At 44.6% G+C, this 21,442-nt stretch overlaps 1 protein-coding gene across 1 annotated transcript in view; it reads left to right on the top strand.

The window, feature by feature from the left end:
- caln2 (calneuron 2) overlaps positions 1–13,788 on the top strand; it is a 48,141-nt gene extending 34,353 nt beyond the window's left edge. The window contains exons 4-5 of the mRNA XM_038964526.1: positions 8,982–9,132; positions 13,661–13,788. Coding sequence (XP_038820454.1) covers positions 8,982–9,132; positions 13,661–13,788 — 279 coding nt within the window. The remainder of the gene's footprint in view (positions 1–8,981; positions 9,133–13,660) is intronic.
- Positions 13,789–21,442: the final 7,654 nt, after the last annotated feature.

Here is a 21,442-nt window from a genome sequence, read left to right on the forward strand (position 1 = left end):
AAATAAAAGATCGCAGAAATTTTCCATAAGCACACAAAAGCTTATTTCTCTTAAATGTTGCGTACAAATTTGTTTACATCCCTGTTTGTGAGCATTTCTCTTTTGCCAAGATAATCCATCCACCTGACAGGTGTGGCATTTCAAGAAGCTGATTAAACAGCATGATATTTACACAGGTGCACCTTGTGCTGGGGGCAATGAAAGGCCACTCTAAAATGCCACAGATGTCTCAAATTTTGAAGGAGCGTGCAATTGGTATGTTGACTGCAGGAATGTCTACCAGAGCTGTTTCCAGATCATTTAATGTTCATTTCTCTACCATAAGCTGCCTCCAGCGTCATTGTAGAGAAATGGGCAGTACGTCCAGCCGGCCTCACAACCGCAGACCACATATATGGCGTTGTGTGGGCGAATGGTTTGCTGATGTCAATGTTGTGAACGGAGTGCCCCATGGTGGTGGTGGGGTAATGGTATGGGCAGGCATAAGCTACGGACAAAGTACACAATTGCATTTCATCGATAGCAATTTGAATGCACAGAGATACCGTGACGAAATCCTGAGGCCCATTGTTGTGCATCACACAACATCACCTCATGTTTCAGCATGATAATGCACGGCCCCGTGTCGCAAGGATCTGTACACAATTCCTGGAAGCTAAAAATGTCCCAGTTCTTCCATGGCCTGCATACTCACCATGTCACCCATTGAGCATGTTTGGGATGCTCTGGATCGACGTGTACGACAATGTGTTCGAGTTCCCACCAATATCCAGCAACTTCACACAGCCATTGAAGAGGAGTGGGACAACATTCCACAAGCCACAATCAACAGCCTGATCAACTCTATGCGAAGGCGATGTGTCGCGCTGAATGAGGCAAATGGTGGTCACACCAGATACTAACTGGTTTTCTGGTCCACACCCCTAACTTTTTTTTTTTTATGTAACTGTGACCAACAGATGCATATCTGTATTCCCAGTCATGTGAAATCCATAGATTAGGACCTAATTAATGTATTTCATATTTTTTTTGTTCAATACAGATGGCTACATCCAAATATTGTTTGCTTGCCATCTCTAGTGGTGATGACAGCAGTCTGCTTACTACAGTTCCAGGAAGCTTCATGTGTTATTGTAGTTGGAAGGAAGTGTTGTGTTGTGTTGTACAACTGAGACTGTGTAGAGTGAGTCTGTATGCTGAGTGTTTTGTTCAGACTGATCCTGCCTGACCCTTGACCCCTGACGTCACTTATTGATTGGAAATGATTGATTTCATCTTCACTGATTATTGACCCCATCTTCATATCTCATTTAAACCGTTCACCCCCGCTAATATGGATGTCTTATCAATCAATCACATGTATTTTATAAAGCCCTTTTTACATCAGCATTTGTCACAAAGTCCTTTACAGATACCCAGCCTAAAACCTCAATGAGCAAAGCAATGCAGATGCAGGCTCCTCATCGACGCTGTGGGTGGGAGGGTGTGGAATCATTCTATCCCCTCCTTGGGATGTTTCTATTCCTGTATTGTTCCAGTGGTGTGTGTGTGTGTGTGTGTGTGTGTGTGTGTGTGTGTGTGTGTGTGTGTGTGTGTGTGTGTGTGTGTGTGTGTGTGTGTGTGTGTGTGTGTGTGTGTGTGTGTGTGTGTGTGTGTGTGGAGATAATTGAGGTGTAAATCACTTAGAGAGGTGACACGTGCGCTGAGATTAGAATCAATATAACTTTTCTGTTCTTTGTCCTCCCCCCACACACACACACACACACACACACACACACACACACACACACACACACACACACAAAGACACACAGAGACACACACACACACACACAAAGACACACAGAGACACACACACACACACAGACACACACACACACACACAGACACACACACACACACACACACACACACACACACACAAAGACACACAGAGACACACACACACACACACACACAGACACACACACACACACAGACACACACACACAGACACACACACACACACACACACACACACACACACACACAGAGACACACACACACACAGAGACACACACACACACAGAGAGACACACACACACACACACACACACACACACACACACACACGAGACACACACAACACGCTACAACTGTAAATCAGACCAAATGAGACAAACTTTTAGTATCCTAAATGTCTATGTGTGTGTGTGATAAGATCGAACCATCTGTTATTCCAGGACACTCGGTCATGGCGTCTCCATTCTGCTATAATACCACTGGCAGGACGTCGATAATGCAAGTGGAGGAGATATCCCATTGATTGTGTCTGCGTCCCCTTTTCAATATAAAATACACTACTTTTGCACATTGAGTGAATAGGGTGCCATTTGGGACGCAGCCTGTGTGTGGTGTGATTAGAGACAGACAGGATATTGGAGAAAGTGATAACAGCAGAGAGACAGACAGGATATTGGATAGAGTGATAACAGCAGAGAGACAGACAGGATATTGGATAGAGTGATAACAGCAGAGCAGAGAGACAGATAGGATAGAGTGATAACAGTAGAGAGACAGACAGGATAGAGTGATAACAGCAGAGAGACAGACAGGATAGAGTGATAACAGCAGAGAGACAGACAGGATAGAGTGATAACAGCAGAGAGACAGACAGGATAGAGTGATAACAGCAGAGAGACAGACAGGATAGAGTGATAACAGCAGAGAGACAGACAGGATAGAGTGATAACAGCAGAGAGACAGACAGGATAGAGTGATAACAGCAGAGAGACAGACAGGATAGAGTGATAACAGCAGAGAGACAGACAGGATAGAGTGATAAGAGCAGAGAGACAGACAGGATAGAGTGATAAGAGCAGAGAGACAGACAGGCTAGAGTGATAACAGCAGAGAGACAGACAGGATAGAGTGATAACAGCAGAGAGACAGACATGATAGAGTGATAACAGCAGAGAGACAGACAGGATAGAGTGATAACAGCAGAGAGACAGACAGGATAGAGTGATAAGAGCAGAGAGACAGAGAGGATAGAGTGATAACAGCAGAGAGACAGACAGGAAAGAGTGATAACAGCAGAGAAATAGACAGGATAGAGTTATAACAGCGGAGAGACAGACAGGATAGAGTGATAACAGCAGAGAGACAGACAGGATAGAGTGATAACAGCAGAGAGACAGACAGGATAGAGTGATAACAGCAGAGAGACAGACAGGATAGAGTGATAACAGCAGAGAGACAGACAGGATAGAGTGATAACAGCAGAGAGACAGACAGGATAGAGCGATAACAGCAGAGAGACAGACAGGATAGAGCGATAACAGCAGAGAGACAGACAGGATAGAGTGATAACAGTAGAGAGACAGACAGGATAGAGTGATAACAGCAGAGAGACAGACAGGATAGAGTGATAACAGCAGAGAGACAGACAGGATAGAGTGATAACAGTAGAGAAACAGGATAGAGTGATAACAGCAGAGAGACAGACAGGATAGAGTGATAACAGCAGAGAGACAGACAGGATAGAGTGATAACAGCAGAGAGACAGACAGGATAGAGTGATAACAGCAGAGAGACAGACAGGATAGAGTGATAACAGTAGAGAAACAGGATAGAGTGATAACAGCAGAGAGACAGACAGGATAGAGTGATAACAGCAGAGAGACAGACAGGATAGAGTGATAACAGCAGAGAGACAGACAGGCTAGAGTGATAACAGCAGAGAAACAGAAACAGTATTACTTATTTTTTATCTGTCTATTTATCTCTCTATTTATCCATTTCTCTTCATCAAACAGTTTCCTTTGAACCGGCTAGCAGAATAGGATAGACTAGAATACAATAGATACACACATCCCATTAATTAATCGATCAATCCATTAATCATTCTCTTTTAATTTGTACATTGATTTAAAACTGGCAACTGACCTGGATTTAAACCCTTCAAAAGAGCAAACCTCAGGGCAACAGTAACAAGGATAAAACACCTGGGGAGAGAGACACCTGGGGAGAGAGACACCTGGGGAGAGAGACACCTGGGTAGAGAGACACCTGGGGAGAGAGACACCTGGGGAGAGAGACACCTGGGTAGAGAGACACCTGGGGAGAGAGACACCTGGGGAGAGAGACACCTGGGGAGAGAGACACCTGGGTAGAGAGACACCTAGGGAGAGAGACACCTGAGTAGAGAGACACCTGGGGAGAGAGACACCTGGGGAGAGAGACACCTGGGTAGAGAGAGACACCTGGGGAGAGAGAGACACCTGGGGAGAGACACCTGGGTAGAGAGACACCTGGGGAGAGAGACACCTGGGGAGAGAGACACCTGGGTAGAGAGACACCTGGGTAGAGACACCTGGGGAGAGAGACACCTGGGGAGAGAGACACCTGGGGAGAGAGACACCTGGGTAGAGAGACACCTGGGGAGAGAGAGACACCTGGGGAGAGAGAGACACCTGGGGAGAGAGAGACACCTGGGTAGAGAGACACCTGGGTAGAGACACCTGGGGAGAGAGACACCTGGGTAGAGAGACACCTGGGTAGAGAGACACCTGGGTAGAGAGACACCTGGGTAGAGAGGCACCTGGGTAGAGAGCCACCTGGGTAGAGAGCCACCTGGGCCCATGCCCAAATCAACCCAATAACGTGAAAATGACGTCCACCAGCTTGTGGTCCCTAAAACGCACCGCTCCGAACAAACGGCAGATCAACATTTGGGGGGGGGGGGGGGGGGGGGGGGGTGTGTGTGTGTGTGTGTGTGTGTGTGTGTGTGTGTGTGTGTGTGTGTGTGTGTGTGTGTGTGTGTGTGTGTGTGTGTGTGTGTGTGTGTGTGTGTGTGTGTGTGTGTGTGTGTGTGTGGAGATAATTGAGGTGTAAATCACTTAGAGAGGTGACACGTGCGCTGAGATTAGAATCAATATAACTTTTCTGTTCTTTGTCCTCCCCCCACACACATACACACACACACACACACACACACACACACACACACACACACACACACACACACACACACACACACACAAAGACACACAGAGACACACACACACACACACACAGACACACACACACACACAGACACACACACACACACACACACACACACACACAAAGACACACAGAGACACACACACACACACAGACACACACACACACACACAGACACACACACACAGACACACACACACACACACACACACACACACACACAGAGACACACACACACACAGAGACACACACACACACAGAGAGACACACACACACACACACACACACACACACACACACACGAGACACACACAACACGCTACAACTGTAAATCAGACCAAATGAGACAAACTTTTAGTATCCTAAATGTCTATGTGTGTGTGTGATAAGATCGAACCATCTGTTATTCCAGGACACTCGGTCATGGCGTCTCCATTCTGCTATAATACCACTGGCAGGACGTCGATAATGCAAGTGGAGGAGATATCCCATTGATTGTGTCTGCGTCCCCTTTTCAATATAAAATACACTACTTTTGCACATTGAGTGAATAGGGTGCCATTTGGGACGCAGCCTGTGTGTGGTGTGATTAGAGACAGACAGGATATTGGAGAAAGTGATAACAGCAGAGAGACAGACAGGATATTGGATAGAGTGATAACAGCAGAGAGACAGACAGGATATTGGATAGAGTGATAACAGCAGAGCAGAGAGACAGATAGGATAGAGTGATAACAGTAGAGAGACAGACAGGATAGAGTGATAACAGCAGAGAGACAGACAGGATAGAGTGATAACAGCAGAGAGACAGACAGGATAGAGTGATAACAGCAGAGAGACAGACAGGATAGAGTGATAACAGCAGAGAGACAGACAGGATAGAGTGATAACAGCAGAGAGACAGACAGGATAGAGTGATAACAGCAGAGAGACAGACAGGATAGAGTGATAACAGCAGAGAGACAGACAGGATAGAGTGATAACAGCAGAGAGACAGACAGGATAGAGTGATAAGAGCAGAGAGACAGACAGGATAGAGTGATAAGAGCAGAGAGACAGACAGGCTAGAGTGATAACAGCAGAGAGACAGACAGGATAGAGTGATAACAGCAGAGAGACAGACATGATAGAGTGATAACAGCAGAGAGACAGACATGATAGAGTGATAACAGCAGAGAGACAGACAGGATAGAGTGATAAGAGCAGAGAGACAGAGAGGATAGAGTGATAACAGCAGAGAGACAGACAGGATAGAGTGATAACAGCAGAGAGATAGACAGGATAGAGTGATAACAGCAGAGAGACAGACAGGATAGAGTGATAACAGCAGAGAGACAGACAGGATAGAGTGATAACAGCAGAGAGACAGACAGGATAGAGTGATAACAGCAGAGAGACAGACAGGATAGAGTGATAACAGCAGAGAGACAGACAGGATAGAGTGATAACAGCAGAGAGACAGACAGGATAGAGCGATAACAGCAGAGAGACAGACAGGATAGAGCGATAACAGCAGAGAGACAGACAGGATAGAGTGATAACAGTAGAGAGACAGACAGGATAGAGTGATAACAGCAGAGAGACAGACAGGATAGAGTGATAACAGCAGAGAGACAGACAGGATAGAGTGATAACAGTAGAGAAACAGGATAGAGTGATAACAGCAGAGAGACAGACAGGATAGAGTGATAACAGCAGAGAGACAGACAGGATAGAGTGATAACAGCAGAGAGACAGACAGGATAGAGTGATAACAGCAGAGAGACAGACAGGATAGAGTGATAACAGTAGAGAAACAGGATAGAGTGATAACAGCAGAGAGACAGACAGGATAGAGTGATAACAGCAGAGAGACAGACAGGATAGAGTGATAACAGCAGAGAGACAGACAGGCTAGAGTGATAACAGCAGAGAAACAGAAACAGTATTACTTATTTTTTATCTGTCTATTTATCTCTCTATTTATCCATTTCTCTTCATCAAACAGTTTCCTTTGAACCGGCTAGCAGAATAGGATAGACTAGAATACAATAGATACACACATCCCATTAATTAATCGATCAATCCATTAATCATTCTCTTTTAATTTGTACATTGATTTAAAACTGGCAACTGACCTGGATTTAAACCCTTCAAAAGAGCAAACCTCAGGGCAACAGTAACAAGGATAAAACACCTGGGGAGAGAGACACCTGGGGAGAGAGACACCTGGGGAGAGAGACACCTGGGTAGAGAGACACCTGGGGAGAGAGACACCTGGGGAGAGAGACACCTGGGTAGAGAGACACCTGGGGAGAGAGACACCTGGGGAGAGAGACACCTGGGGAGAGAGACACCTGGGGAGAGAGACACCTGGGTAGAGAGACACCTAGGGAGAGAGACACCTGAGTAGAGAGACACCTGGGGAGAGAGACACCTGGGGAGAGAGACACCTGGGTAGAGAGAGACACCTGGGGAGAGAGAGACACCTGGGGAGAGACACCTGGGTAGAGAGACACCTGGGGAGAGAGACACCTGGGGAGAGAGACACCTGGGTAGAGAGACACCTGGGTAGAGACACCTGGGGAGAGAGACACCTGGGGAGAGAGACACCTGGGGAGAGAGACACCTGGGTAGAGAGACACCTAGGGAGAGAGACACCTGAGTAGAGAGACACCTGGGGAGAGAGACACCTGGGGAGAGAGACACCTGGGTAGAGAGAGACACCTGGGGAGAGAGACACCTGGGGAGAGACACCTGGGTAGAGAGACACCTGGGTAGAGACACCTGGGGAGAGAGACACCTGGGGAGAGAGACACCTGGGGAGAGAGACACCTGGGGAGAGAGACACCTGGGGAGAGAGAGACACCTGGGGAGAGAGAGACACCTGGGTAGAGAGACACCTGGGTAGAGACACCTGGGGAGAGAGACACCTGGGTAGAGAGACACCTGGGTAGAGAGACACCTGGGTAGAGAGACACCTGGGTAGAGAGGCACCTGGGTAGAGAGCCACCTGGGTAGAGAGCCACCTGGGCCCATGCCCAAATCAACCCAATAACGTGAAAATGACGTCCACCAGCTTGTGGTCCCTAAAACGCACCGCTCCGAACAAACGGCAGATCAACATTGGGGGGGGGGGGGGGGGGGGGTGTGTGTGTGTGTGTGTGTGTGTGTGTGTGTGTGTGTGTGTGTGTGTGTGTGTGTGTGTGTGTGTGTGTGTGTGTGTGTGTGTGTGTGTGTGTGTGTGTGTGTGTGTGTGTGTGTGTGTGTGTGTGTGTGTGTGTGGTCCCTTGGAGTAGGAGTCCATCCTCTCAGGTATATTCTGGCCCATCCTTCACTCCACAGATATACCTGCTACTCTCCTCTCCATCACTCCACAGGTATACCTGCTACTCTCCTCTCCACAGGTATACCTGCTACTCTCCTCTCCATCCCTCCACAGGTATACCTGCTACTCTCCTCTCATTCACTCCACAGGTATACCTGCTAGTCTCCTCTCCTTCAGGTCATTCTGTCCACAGTGGCAGGGGAACAAAATATCTCTCTCTCTCTCTCTCTCCCTCTTTGTTTTTCCCTTTTTCTCTCTTTCACTCTCTCTTTTTTTCTCTCACTCACTCACTCCATCCCTTTCTTTTTCTCTCTCTCTCCTGTTCCCTGTCTTTCTTTCTATCTCTCTCCTTTTCTCCCTCTCTCCGTATTAGGGAGGGAGGGAGGGAGGGAGGGAGGGAGGGAGGGAGGGGCAGATGCAGAGTAGAACACTCCAAAAAGTAAAATGAATAATACATTTAGAAATGAAAACCTCAGAGACCTCAGACTGACTTTTGATTGGAATGAGACTTGCTCCGCTCAGAGAGTCATAAATCACTTTCACACACACGCCCGCACACTAACACACACACACACACACACACACACAAACACACACACACACACACACACACACAAAAATTAGAAAATAAACATTTCTATGATTTGACCTTGGTGTGTACCTGCGTCCGTGTGTCTTGCCCCTGCAGTTTGACATGCAGCAGATGTCCCTGGACGAGCTGAAGCAGGTTCTGTTTCACGCATTCCGAGACCACCTGACAATGAAGGACATCGAGAACATCATCATCAACGAAGAGGAGAGCCTCAACGAGACAGGGAACTGCCCCGAGTACGAGGGAGGTGAGAGACGGAGTCGGGGGGGGGGGGGGGGGGGGCGACAGAGAGCAGGGTAGAGAGGTAAAGCCCCTTGAATTGAATTGAATTGAGAGGTGGAGAGAGAGAGAGAGACACACAGAGAGAGACACAGAGAGAGATAATACTAAAAGAGAGAGATGGTAGAGAAAGAAATGGTTAGAGAGAGAGACAGAGTTCAGTATTTAGTATTTTATTGGGATCCCTGATTAGCCACTACTCTTCCTGGGGTCCAAACAGGAAACAAAACAACAAATAAAATACATAATATAATATACATAATACTACATAATATACATAACATACATAATATACGTAATATACATAACATAATATACGTAATATACATAACACTACATAATATACATAATCTCCTGCCTCTGCCTCACGTTTCAGAAACAGGTGATGGCTCCTGCCCTATGAGCCGTTCCGGATCACACAAGCCAAGGATTCGTTCAAGGCCTCTTACCTACATGATACAATACATAACACAGTGCAAATTACAATGCAAGATATATTAAAATGTCTGTGTCTGTTCACAATCCCTGTTGTGTTGTAAGGTGTTCTTTATCTGTTTTTTTACCTGGATGTATTGCTATCTTGAGTTACCTGGGGTGGCAGAGAGTTCCATGTAGTCATGGCTCTATGTAATACTGTGTGTTTCTCAGCCTCTTTTCTGGACCTGGGGACTGTGAAGAGGCCTCTGATTACATGTCTTGTGTTGTACAGATCAGTGTCCAAACTGTGTGCCAACTGTTTGAACAGACAGTTCTGTACCTTCAACACATCAACACCTCAACACAAAGACCAATAGTGATACACGTCAATCTCTCCTCAACTTTGAGCCAGGAGAGATTGACATGCATGTTAACCTGTTTGGGCTGCAGGGGCAGTATTGAGTAGCCGGATAAAAGGTGCCCATTTCAAACGGCCTCGTACTCAATTCTTGCTCGTACAATATGCATATTATTATTACTATTGGATAGAAAACACTCTCTAGTTTCTAAAACCATTTGAATTATATCTGTGAGTAAAACAGAACTCATTTTGCAGCAAACTTCCTGACAGGAAGTGGAAAATCTGAAATCGATGCTCTCTTCTAGGGCCTGCCTATAAAGGTCCTTGATATTTATTAGAATACATGCACTTCATACGTCTTCCACTAGATGTCGACAGGCAGTGAGAGAAGAAATGGAGTGAATAACTTGATCTGGGGTCGAACAAAAGCTCTTTGTATGACGTGTCACCAGTTTCCTGTTTTCTGGAGAGCGCGTGAAGGGACCTGGATTTGCCTTCTGATAAGCTGTCGTTATGGACGACTAATATCTCCGGCTTTGATTTTATTTGATACATGTGACAATATCATCGTAAAGTATGCTTTTTCAATATAGTTTTATTAGATTATTGAAATTTATTCGGGACGTTAGGCGTGTTGCGTTGTGTGCCTTTGTTCAGGAAGGAGAGCTTCGCGCTACTTTGCTAGCTTTCCGTGCTAATTGACTGGAGAAGAGGACATTCTAAATCCAAACAACAATTGTTCCCGACAAAGGACCCCTTGTACAACATTCTGATGGAAGATCATCAAAAGTAGGACCCATTTTATGATGTTATTTCATATATCTGTCGAACATGTTGTACTAGTAGTTTGCGGCCAGGTTTTGGGCACGCTCTCGCTATAACGTAAACTGCATATCGTAATGAAGTTATTTTTAGAATTCTAACACGGCGATTGCATTAAGAACTAGTGTATCTATCATTTCCTATACAACATGTATTTTTTAGTTATGTTTATGAATAGTTATTTGGTCAGAATATGTGAGTGCCAGAAAAATATCCGGACGTTGTGGGAAAAAGATGCTACGTTAGCACAATGTATAACCACTGATTTCAGCTCTAAATATGCACATTTTCGAACAAAACATAAGTGTATGTATAACCTGATGTTATAGGACTGTCATCTGATGAAGCTTATCAAGGTTAGTCAAAAATTATATATCTTTTGCTGGTTTGTTACGATCGCTAACTTTTGCTGCTGGGGAATGGCTTGTGTTTCTGGCTATTGTGGTAAGCTAATATAATGCTATATTGTGTTTTCGCTGTAAAACACTTAAGAAATCGGAAATATTGGCTGGAATCACAAGATGCCTGTCTTTCATTTGCTGTACACCATGTATTTTTCAGAAATGTTTTATGATGAGTATTTAGGTATTTGACGTTGGTGTCTGTAATTACTCTGGCTGCTTCGGTGCCATTTCTGACGGTAGCTGTGATGGTAGCTACAATGTAAAACTGATTTATAGCTCAAATATGCACATTTTTCGAACAAAACATAGATTTATTGAATAACATGTTATAAGACTGTCATCTGATGAAGTTGTTTCTTGGTTAGTTTGGTTGGTTCTTGGTTAGTTAGGTTGGTTTTGTGCATGCTACCTGTGCTGTGAAAAATGTCTGTCCTTTTTTGTATTTGGTGGTGAGCTAACATAAATATACGTGGTGTTTTCGCTGTAAAACATTTTAAAAATCGGACATGTTGGCTGGATTCACAAGATGTTTATCTTTCAAATGCTGTATTGGACTTGTTAATGTGTGAAAGTTAAATATTTCTAAAAAATATATTTTGAATTTCGCGCCCTGCACTTGAAGTGGCTGTTGTCATATTGTGCCCGGCTTCGGGCTTGCAGCCATAAGAAGTTCATGTTTACGAAGTTACTGACATTCGCCCTCCGTGTACATCTAAGTGCAATAAGTGCTGCTCTGTTCAGGACCAACTGACACACAGGCTTTATTCAAGGTCAATGGAAGGTCATTAGTAAAAACAGAAAACAATAATGGCCCTAGTCAGCTGCCTTGCGGTACACCACACTCACCAAATTTGCATTAGTTAGGCTTCCATTAAAGAAAACCCTCTGTGTTCTATTAGATAGGTAACTCTCAGAGAGAAAGAAGAGGAAATGAGGAGAGTGAGAGATAATGAAGGAAGGAAGGAGAGAAAGACTGCTCTAGTCTGCCACGGCCAGACAAAGTTTGAGGAAAACAATTGAAGGAGAGAGAGAGAGAGAGAGAGAGAGAGAGAGAGAGAGCCTAGCGGTTAAGAGTGTAGGGCCAGTAACCGAAAGGTTGCTGGTTCGAATCCCTGATCCAACTAGGTGAAAAATCTGCCGATGTGCCCTTGAACAAGGAACTTAACTGTAGTTCGTCTTGTCACTCTGGATAGGATAAATGACTAAAATGTAAATGTAGAGAGCGAGATGAAGAGATTCCAGTAAATGAGCGAAGGAGAGAAAAGGAGGGTCTGGGAGAGAAGATAATGGAAGAGAAACAGGAGTGGAGTGAAGAGGGGAAGGGAGAGAGAGAAGAAAACAAAGGTTATCTTCCTCTCCTTCTGCCCTCTCCCTCAATCCTTCCTATCTCTCTCTCTCCCTTCCTCTCCTTCTGCCCTCTCCCTCAATCCTTCCTATCTCTCTCTCTCCCTTCCTCTCCTTCTGCCCTCCCTCAATCCTTCCTATCTCTCTCTCTCTCCCTTCCTCTCCTTCTGCCCTCTCCTTCAATCCTTCCTATCTCTCTCTCTCCCTTCCTCTCCTTCTGCCCTCACCCTCAATCCTTCCTATATCTCTCTCTCTCCCTTCCTCTCCTTCTGCCCTCTCCTTCAATCCTTCCTATCTCTCTCTCTCCCTTCCTCTCCTTCTGCCCTCTCCCTCCAGCCTTCCTATCTCTCTCTCTCCCTTCCTCTCCTTCTGCCCTCTCCCTCCATCCTTCCTATCTCTCTCTCTCCCTTCCTCTCATGTCTCTATCATCCTACCCTTTCTTCTTCCTTCTCTTTCTCCGACCCTGTGGGAATTCCGTCCGTCCTACTCCATTAGACACATCTGTGTGTGTCTGGGTTACTGTCTCTGTGTCTGGGCTGCTCCAGGCTGATGTCTGGGCTGCTCCAGGCTGGTGTCTGGGCTGCTCCAGGCTGATGTCTGGGCTGCTCCAGGCTGGTGTCTGGGCTGCTCCAGGCTGGTGTCTGGGCTGCTCCAGGCTGATGTCTGGGCTGCTCCAGGCTGATGTCTGGGCTGCTCCAGGCTAATGTCTGGGCTGCTCCAGGCTGATGTCTGGGCTGCTCCAGGCTGGTGTCTGGGCTGCTCCAGGCTGGTGTCTGGGCTGCTCCAGGCTGGTGTCTGGGTTATTGGGGATGTTTGTGATGTTAACAAACATAGACAAAGGGAACCTATTGTTCATGTCTTCAGTTACATGACTCTTTTCTCCCAAAGAAAAAGTCTCTGGAAAAGGAAAGAGGAGAGCAGACTTCGTCCTCTTTAGTCTTTGGTTTTCAGTTATGTTTTCTCTGGGGGAACTCAGCGCAGAAAGTTTATTTGACCAGTTTGTGATGTTACCAGCATGGGGAATGGGAGGGGAGGCATAATATGAAATTATCATAATTTGATCTAATAAGTGACTAAATAAGTTGTACTTCTATTTTTCTCCTCTTCCCCTCCTCCTCTTCTCTCCTCTCATCTCTTCTCTTATTCAGTCCATCCTAAGAAGAAGAACAGACAGACATGCGTGAGGAAGAGCCTGATCTGCGCCTTTGCCATGGCCTTCATCATCAGTGTCATGCTCATTGCGGCCAATCAGATGCTGCGGAACGGCATGGAGTAAGCCAATCACACTGTGAGCCTGGGGAGTGGGCCTTACAGTTATTTGACCTCAATTCCTCTCTCTGCAGCAAAAACAGAAAGACAGACCAGCCAGAACCCAAACACCTCTGAGAAGGACAACTATCTGTTATTTTAATGACGTTTGTTTTGATTTATATCATGAACAGTAAACAGACAAGAGAGTGCAAGTACTGAAGGACGCACATGGAAAATGTCATTTTCAGTGGAAAAAAGACAAATCAAATCAAAGACACTAGGAGGACTTGATGAACAGACTGGACATGATACAAAGCAATCTTTTATATTTTGTGGGCATAAAGGGATTCCTTTCATTTCTGTATCAGAGAAGGCCACCCCTTTAAGAATGATTTTCTAACCACCCCTTTAAAATAAATGTTTTTTTTTAACCTCCTATTTAAAAGATCAATTGTCTAATCAAAAGCAATGTATTGAACATGCATCAGGTGCTTTGAGCCATTCCTAATTTTGAACTGAACTTTTGGTTCTGGGTTTACTTCAGGAGGGCAACATTACCTGACTGGCGCTCCTGCTGTTTAATGTTATAAACTGTATCTAAATGTGTTAATCTGTTCTTTTTTATTATTATTCTACTATCTTATATTTACATTTTATAGTCACTCACCTGGGGACATTATACCAATGTATTTTTACACTGTAACAGAGATGGTTGGTGACTTGAGGACAAACTCGTGTTAGCTCCCAGAACAAACCCCTAGGCTTTAGCTCAGCTGACTTCCATAGTCTTAAGTCACATAGGCATCATTCTACACCTGACATTCACCCACTCACAATGTCCCTACAGTATAGTCGACTGTCTGTCTGTCTGTCTCTATGTCTGTCTGTATGCACTGCATGTGACTCTGTGGATATTTAAAGGCACTGTATGTATGTACAGTATTTACCGTATGTCGTGTCACTCTACGTGTCCATAGGGCGGTGTTCTGTGTATGATCAACTGTCCCCAAAGGCTTGGAACATGAACCACCTGGCCTTCTAGGTCCATGAATAATAAGGTTGTGGTCTGAAATGTCTTTGACCAGGCCATGTAAGATTGCTTTTCATTCCAGAAAGTTGTTGTTTTCTCCCCTCTTCCCACGTTCACTCGCCTTCACAGATCTGACTGGATGGATGAAAGCAACATGGTGGAAAGTCCACCTCCTATTCAATCTGACTGGATGGATGAAAGCAACATGGTGGAAAGTCCACCTCCTATCCAATCTGACTGGATGGATGAAAGCAACATGGTGGAAAGTCCACCTCCTATCCAATCTGACTGGATGGATGGATGAAAGCAACATGGTGGAAAGTCCACCTCCTATCCAATCTGACTGGATGGATGGATGAAAGCAACATGGTGGAAAGTCCACCTCCTATCCAATCTGACTGGATGGATGAAAGCAACATGGTGGAAAGTCCACCTCCTATCCAATCTGACTGGATGGATGAAAGCAACATGGTGGAAAGTCCACCTCCTATCCAATCTGACTGGATGGATGGATGAAAGCAACATGGTGGAAAGTCCACCTCCTATCCAATCTGACTGGATGGATGGATGAAAGCAACATGGTGGAAAGTCCACCTCCTATCCAATCTGACTGGATGGACGGATGAAAGCAACATGGTGGAAAGTCCACCTCCTATCCAATCTGACTGGATGGATGAAAGCAACATGGTGGAAAGTCCACCTCCTATCCAATCTGACTGGATGGATGAAAGCAACATGGTGGAAAGTCCACCTCCTATCCAATCTGACTGGATGGATGAAAGCAACATGGTGGAAAGTCCACCTCCTATCCAATCTGACTGGATGGATGAAAGCAACATGGTGGAAAGTCCACCTCCTATCCAATCTGACTGGATGGATGAAAGCAACATGGTGGAAAGTCCACCTCCTATTCAATCTGACTGGATGGATGAAAGCAACATGGTGGAAAGTCCACCTCCTATTCAATCTGACTGGATGGATGGATGAAAGCAACATGGTGGAAAGTCCACCTCCTATCCAATCTGACTGGATGGATGAAAGCAACATGGTGGAAAGTCCACCTCCTATCCAATCTGACGGGATGGATGAAAGCAACATGGTGGAAAGTCCACCTCCTATCCAATCTGACTAGATGGATGAAAGCAACATGGTGGAAAGTCCACCTCCTATTCAATCTGACTGGATGGATGAAAGCAACATGGTGGAAAGTCCACCTTCTATTCAATCTGACTGGATGGATGGATGAAAGCAACATGGTGGAAAGTCCACCTCCTATCCAATCTGACTGGATGGATGGATGAAAGCAACATGGTGGAAAGTCCACCTCCTATCCAATCTGACTGGATGGACGGATGAAAGCAACATGGTGGAAAGTCCACCTCCTATCCAATCTGACTGGATGGACGGATGAAAGCAACATGGTGGAAAGTCCACCTCCTATCCAATCTGACTGGATGGATGAAAGCAACATGGTGGAAAGTCCACCTCCTATTCAATCTGACTGGATGGATGGATGAAAGCAACATGGTGGAAAGTCCACCTCCTATCCAATCTGACTGGATGGATGGATGAAAGCAACATGGTGGAAAGTCCACCTCCTATCCAATCTGACTGGATGGATGGATGAAAGCAACATGGTGGAAAGTCCACCTCCTATCCAATCTGACTGGATGGATGGATGAAAGTAACATGGTGGAAAGTCCACCTCCAATCCAATCTGACTGGATGGACGGATGAAAGCAACATGGTGGAAAGTCCACCTCCTATCCAATCTGACTGGATGGATGAAAGCAACATGATGGAAAGTCCACCTCCAATCCAATCTGACTGGATGGACAGATGAAAGCAACATGGTGGAAAGTCCACCTCCTATCCAATCTGACTGGATGGATGAAAGCAACATGGTGGAAAGTCCACCTCCTATCCAATCTGACTGGATGGATGAAAGCAACATGGTGGAAAGTCCACCTCCTATCCAATCTGACGGGATGGATGAAAGCAACATGGTGGAAAGTCCACCTCCTATCCAATCTGACTGGATGGATGAAAGCAACATGGTGGAAAGTCCACCTCCTATTCAATCTGACTGGATGGATGAAAGCAACATGGTGGAAAGTCCACCTCCTATTCAATCTGACTGGATGGATGGATAAAAGCAACATGGTGGAAAGTCCACCTCCTATCCAATCTGACTGGATGGATGGATGAAAGCAACATGGTGGAAAGTCCACCTCCTATCCAATCTGACTGGATGGACGGATGAAAGCAACATGGTGGAAAGTCCACCTCCTATCCAATCTGACTGGATGGACGGATGAAAGCAACATGGTGGAAAGTCCACCTCCTATCCAATCTGACTGGATGGATGAAAGCAACATGGTGGAAAGTCCACCTCCTATCCAATCTGACTGGATGGATGAAAGCAACATGGTGGAAAGTCCACCTCCTATCCAATCTGACTGGATGGATGAAAGCAACATGGTGGAAAGTCCAGCTCCTATCCAATCTGACTGGATGGATGAAAGCAACATGGTGGAAAGTCCACCTCCTATCCAATCTGACTGGATGGATGAAAGCAACATGGTGGAAAGTCCACCTCCTATCCAATCTGACTGGATGGATGAAAGCAACATGGTGGAAAGTCCACCTCCTATCCAATCTGACTGGATGGATGAAAGCAACATGGTGGAAAGTCCACCTCCTATCCAATCTGACTGGATGGATGAAAGCAACATGGTGGAAAGTCCAGCTCCTATCCAATCTGACTGGATGGATGAAAGCAACATGGTGGAAAGTCCACCTCCTATCCAATCTGACTGGATGGATGAAAGCAACATGGTGGAAAGTCCACCTCCTATCCAATCTGACTGGATGGATGAAAGCAACATGGTGGAAAGTCCACCTCCTATCCAATCTGACTGGATGGATGAAAGCAACATGGTGGAAAGTCCAGCACCAATCCAATCTGAAGGCTTGTTTTCTTGACACCTACTGTACCAGAGCCCATATTCACAAAGCATCTCAGAGTATGAAGGCTGATCGAGGATCAGTTTTCCCTTTTAAATCATAATCATTAAGATGATATAGACAGGGAGGTGGTGCTGATCCTAGACTGAATACCAGTCAGATGTCTTAGATCTGTGAGACGGACTAGGGGAGTGAACGAGCGAGGGCAGAGGAAGAGAAGCAACCTTTTATGATGAACTACACGCTCAGACCTGGACAGATCAAATATTTATACTAAAATATATATTCCATTACCTCTACATCAATATGCATGTAGCTGCTATTTTAGTATTCCTTTCCTGTTAAAGGATGAAGGTCCAAATCAATTCAACCTTTCCTATGGCCTTGATTTTAAATGTGTGTACTGTGTGTATGAACTACTGTCACATTTTACTTTCAGATTTATACTGAATTCTCTATTTATTCCAGCTATTAATCAAATCAGAATGCAGAGGGGGAAATTTGGTCATAAATATGCAAATACAAGGTCACGTGGCCATAATCACCACCGAGCTGTTTCATCTCTTTTGCACTGCTTGTCATAGGACTGCATGACTCACTGAGGCCTGGGGCCACGTGTATCAAACATCTCTGAGGAGGAGGAGAGGCTGATCTATGGACAGGATGGAGCTGATCAGTACTGCCACTCTGAAGTACATACTGTTCTTCACACAGTAACGTGTTCAAGTCAAAGTATATTCGTTTGCAGAGGTCTTTTCATTGTTGAAATGTTTTCACTCTCAATACCACATGTTTAGGCTACTATAATGTATAGATATTTTTGGCCATGTAGTGTAGTTCTTCACACTCAAAATCATCTCGCTGTCTCAGATATCTAAATATATTTATATGTGATTGCAAAGGAACATTCTGGCCCATTGGTACATTAGTCTATTATTGTTATAAGCCATTATGGTCCGTGACACCAGCATCTAATCGTAATGTGTATCTATATTAGTCATGGTTTTAATATTGTAAATGTTTCTGTCATATCTTTTCCAACCTGGTAAAGGGGATGTACTTGGGCTAAGAGAGAGCGTCTATAACCAGCACTGGTGGTTTGGAGACCTGTGGTTTTGCGATCAGTGGAGGCTGGTGGGAGGAGCTATAGAAGGACAGGCTCATTTTAATGTCTGGAATGGAATAAATGGAACAGAGTCAAACATTTGGTTTGCATATGTTTGATGTGTTTGATACCGTTACATTTATTCCATTCAAGCCATTACAATGAGCCCATCCTCCTACAGCTCCTCCCACCAGCCTCCATTGTTTGAGATTATATAAATGTCAAAAAAATGTGTTTATGGATTGCACAGAGAGAAATCTACAAAGAAAGAAAAACAGCAATATTAATGATGGTAACATACAAATAAAGATATGTAGTCTGTATAAACATAATCAACCTGTGGTTATGCAATAAAATCTTTTTTTATATATAGAAACAAAAAAAAGTTCTGTTTTTCTAGTGAATGAATAGACCACTTCCCAATAGTCATGTTTTACGTGTATACCTTTCATAACTTGGCCACTGTGTGGCAGCAGTGAGCTGCATCTGACAGCGCTATAGATAAATTAACCATTATACTGTACCTGTTTTAAGCCGCGTTTACACGTTGCACTAACATGTGAGTTTAGTGATCTGATAAATATGATTCAATTACTATCTAATCAAAGTTTGCCAAGTCTACATGTTCTATTAAAATAGCTGTGTTTACACAGCCAGACCAATTCAGATATTTTTTTGACTAATTGGTATTTTGACCAATCACATCAGTTCTGAAAAAGATCTGATGTGATTGGGCAAAAGACCAATTAGTGGAAAAAATATCAGAACTGGGCTGTCTGTGTAAAAGTAGTTTGCAATTTATTTGACAGATATTCTTTCAAAATAATATGAATGTATGTATTTTAAGAAAATTACTGATGACATAAATCAATGGTACTACCTATCAATGATGTAAGAGGACGGTATAAATGATGATTTAAATTGTTTGACCATCCAGATCTATTTACACTTGCTTGATATCCAGACACAATGCGTTCCTGACTACCTTTGGAGGTGGTCAGGAAGATCTGATCACAATCAGATCACAATGCATCTTGGAATCGTCGACACTTGTGGGCACTAGCAGAATGTGGACACAATCAGGACAAAGGGCACCAGGTATAAACGGGGCTTAAGTGTTGTGTGGAAAGGCTATGGCTACCAGCTGTCATCTGGCCATTTTTCAGAAAGTATTCAGACCCCTTGACTTTTTCCACATTTTGTTACGTTACAGCCCTATTCTAAAATGGATTAAATTGTTTGTTTTTTCCACATCAATCAACACACAATATCCCATAATGACAAAGCAAAAATAGGTTATTAGAATTTTTTGCAAATGTATTAAAAATGAAAAACCTGAAATGTTATATTTACGTAAGTATTCAGACCCTTTAGTCAGTACTTTGTTGAAGCACCTTTGCAGCGATTACAGCTTCAAGTCTTCTTGGATATGACGCTACGAGCTTGGCACACCTGTATTTGGGGAATTTCTCCCATTCTTCTTCTTCAATTTTCAGGTCTCTCCAGATCCAGTTCAAGTCTGAGCTCTGGCTGGGCCACTCAAGGACATTCAGAGACTTGTCCCAAAGCCACTCCTGCATTGTCTTGGCTGTGTGCTTAGGGTTGTTGTCCTGCTGGAAGGTAAATGTTCGCCACAGTCTGATGTCCTGAGCGCTCTGGAGCAGGTTTTCATCAAGGATCTCTGTTCTTTGCTCCGTTCATCTTTCCCTTTGATCCTGACTAGTCTCCCAGTCTCTTCCACTGAAAAACATCCCCACAGCATAATGCTGCCACCACCATGCTTCACCGTAGGGATGGTGCCAGGTTTCCTCCAGACGTGACGCTTGGCATTCTTTATTTAACCAGGTAGGCTAGTTGATAACAAGTTCATATTTGCAACTGCGACCTGGCCAAGATAAAGCAAAGCAGTTCGACACATGCAACAACACATAGTTACACATGGAATAAACAAACATACAATCAATAATACAGTATAAAAAGTCTATATACAGCATGTGCAAATTAGGTAGGATAAGGGAGGTAAGGCAATAAATAGGCCATGGTGGCGAAGTAATTACAATTTAGCAATTAAACACTGGAATGGTAGAATGTGCAGAAGATGAAGGTGCAAGTTTGGTTTCCTCCAGAGGTGGCGCTTGGCATTCTTGGTTTCATCACGCCAGAGAATCTTGTTTCTCATGATCTAAGAGTCCTTTAGGTGCCTTTTGGCAAACTCCAAGCGGGCTGTCATGTTCCTTTTACTGAGGAGGGGCTTCGGTCTGGCCACTCTACCATAAAGGCCTGATTGGTGTAGTGCTGCAGAGATGATTGTCCTTCTGGAAGGTTATCCCATCTCCACAGAGGAACTCTGGAGCTCTGTCAGAATGATGGAGGCAACTGTGTTCTTGGGGACCTTCAATGCTGCAGAAATGTTTTGGTACCCTCCCCCAGATCTGTGCCTCGACACAATCCTGTCTCTGAGAATTCCTTCGACCTCATGGCTTGTTTTTTGCTCTGGCATGCACTGTCAACTGTTGGACCTTTATATAGACAGGTGTGTGCCTTTCCAAATTATTATATATATTTGTTAAATGTAAC

The sequence above is a fragment of the Salvelinus namaycush genome, chromosome 26 (genome assembly GCF_016432855.1).
Source record: "Salvelinus namaycush isolate Seneca chromosome 26, SaNama_1.0, whole genome shotgun sequence".
NCBI classification, from domain to species: Eukaryota; Metazoa; Chordata; class Actinopteri; order Salmoniformes; family Salmonidae; genus Salvelinus; species Salvelinus namaycush.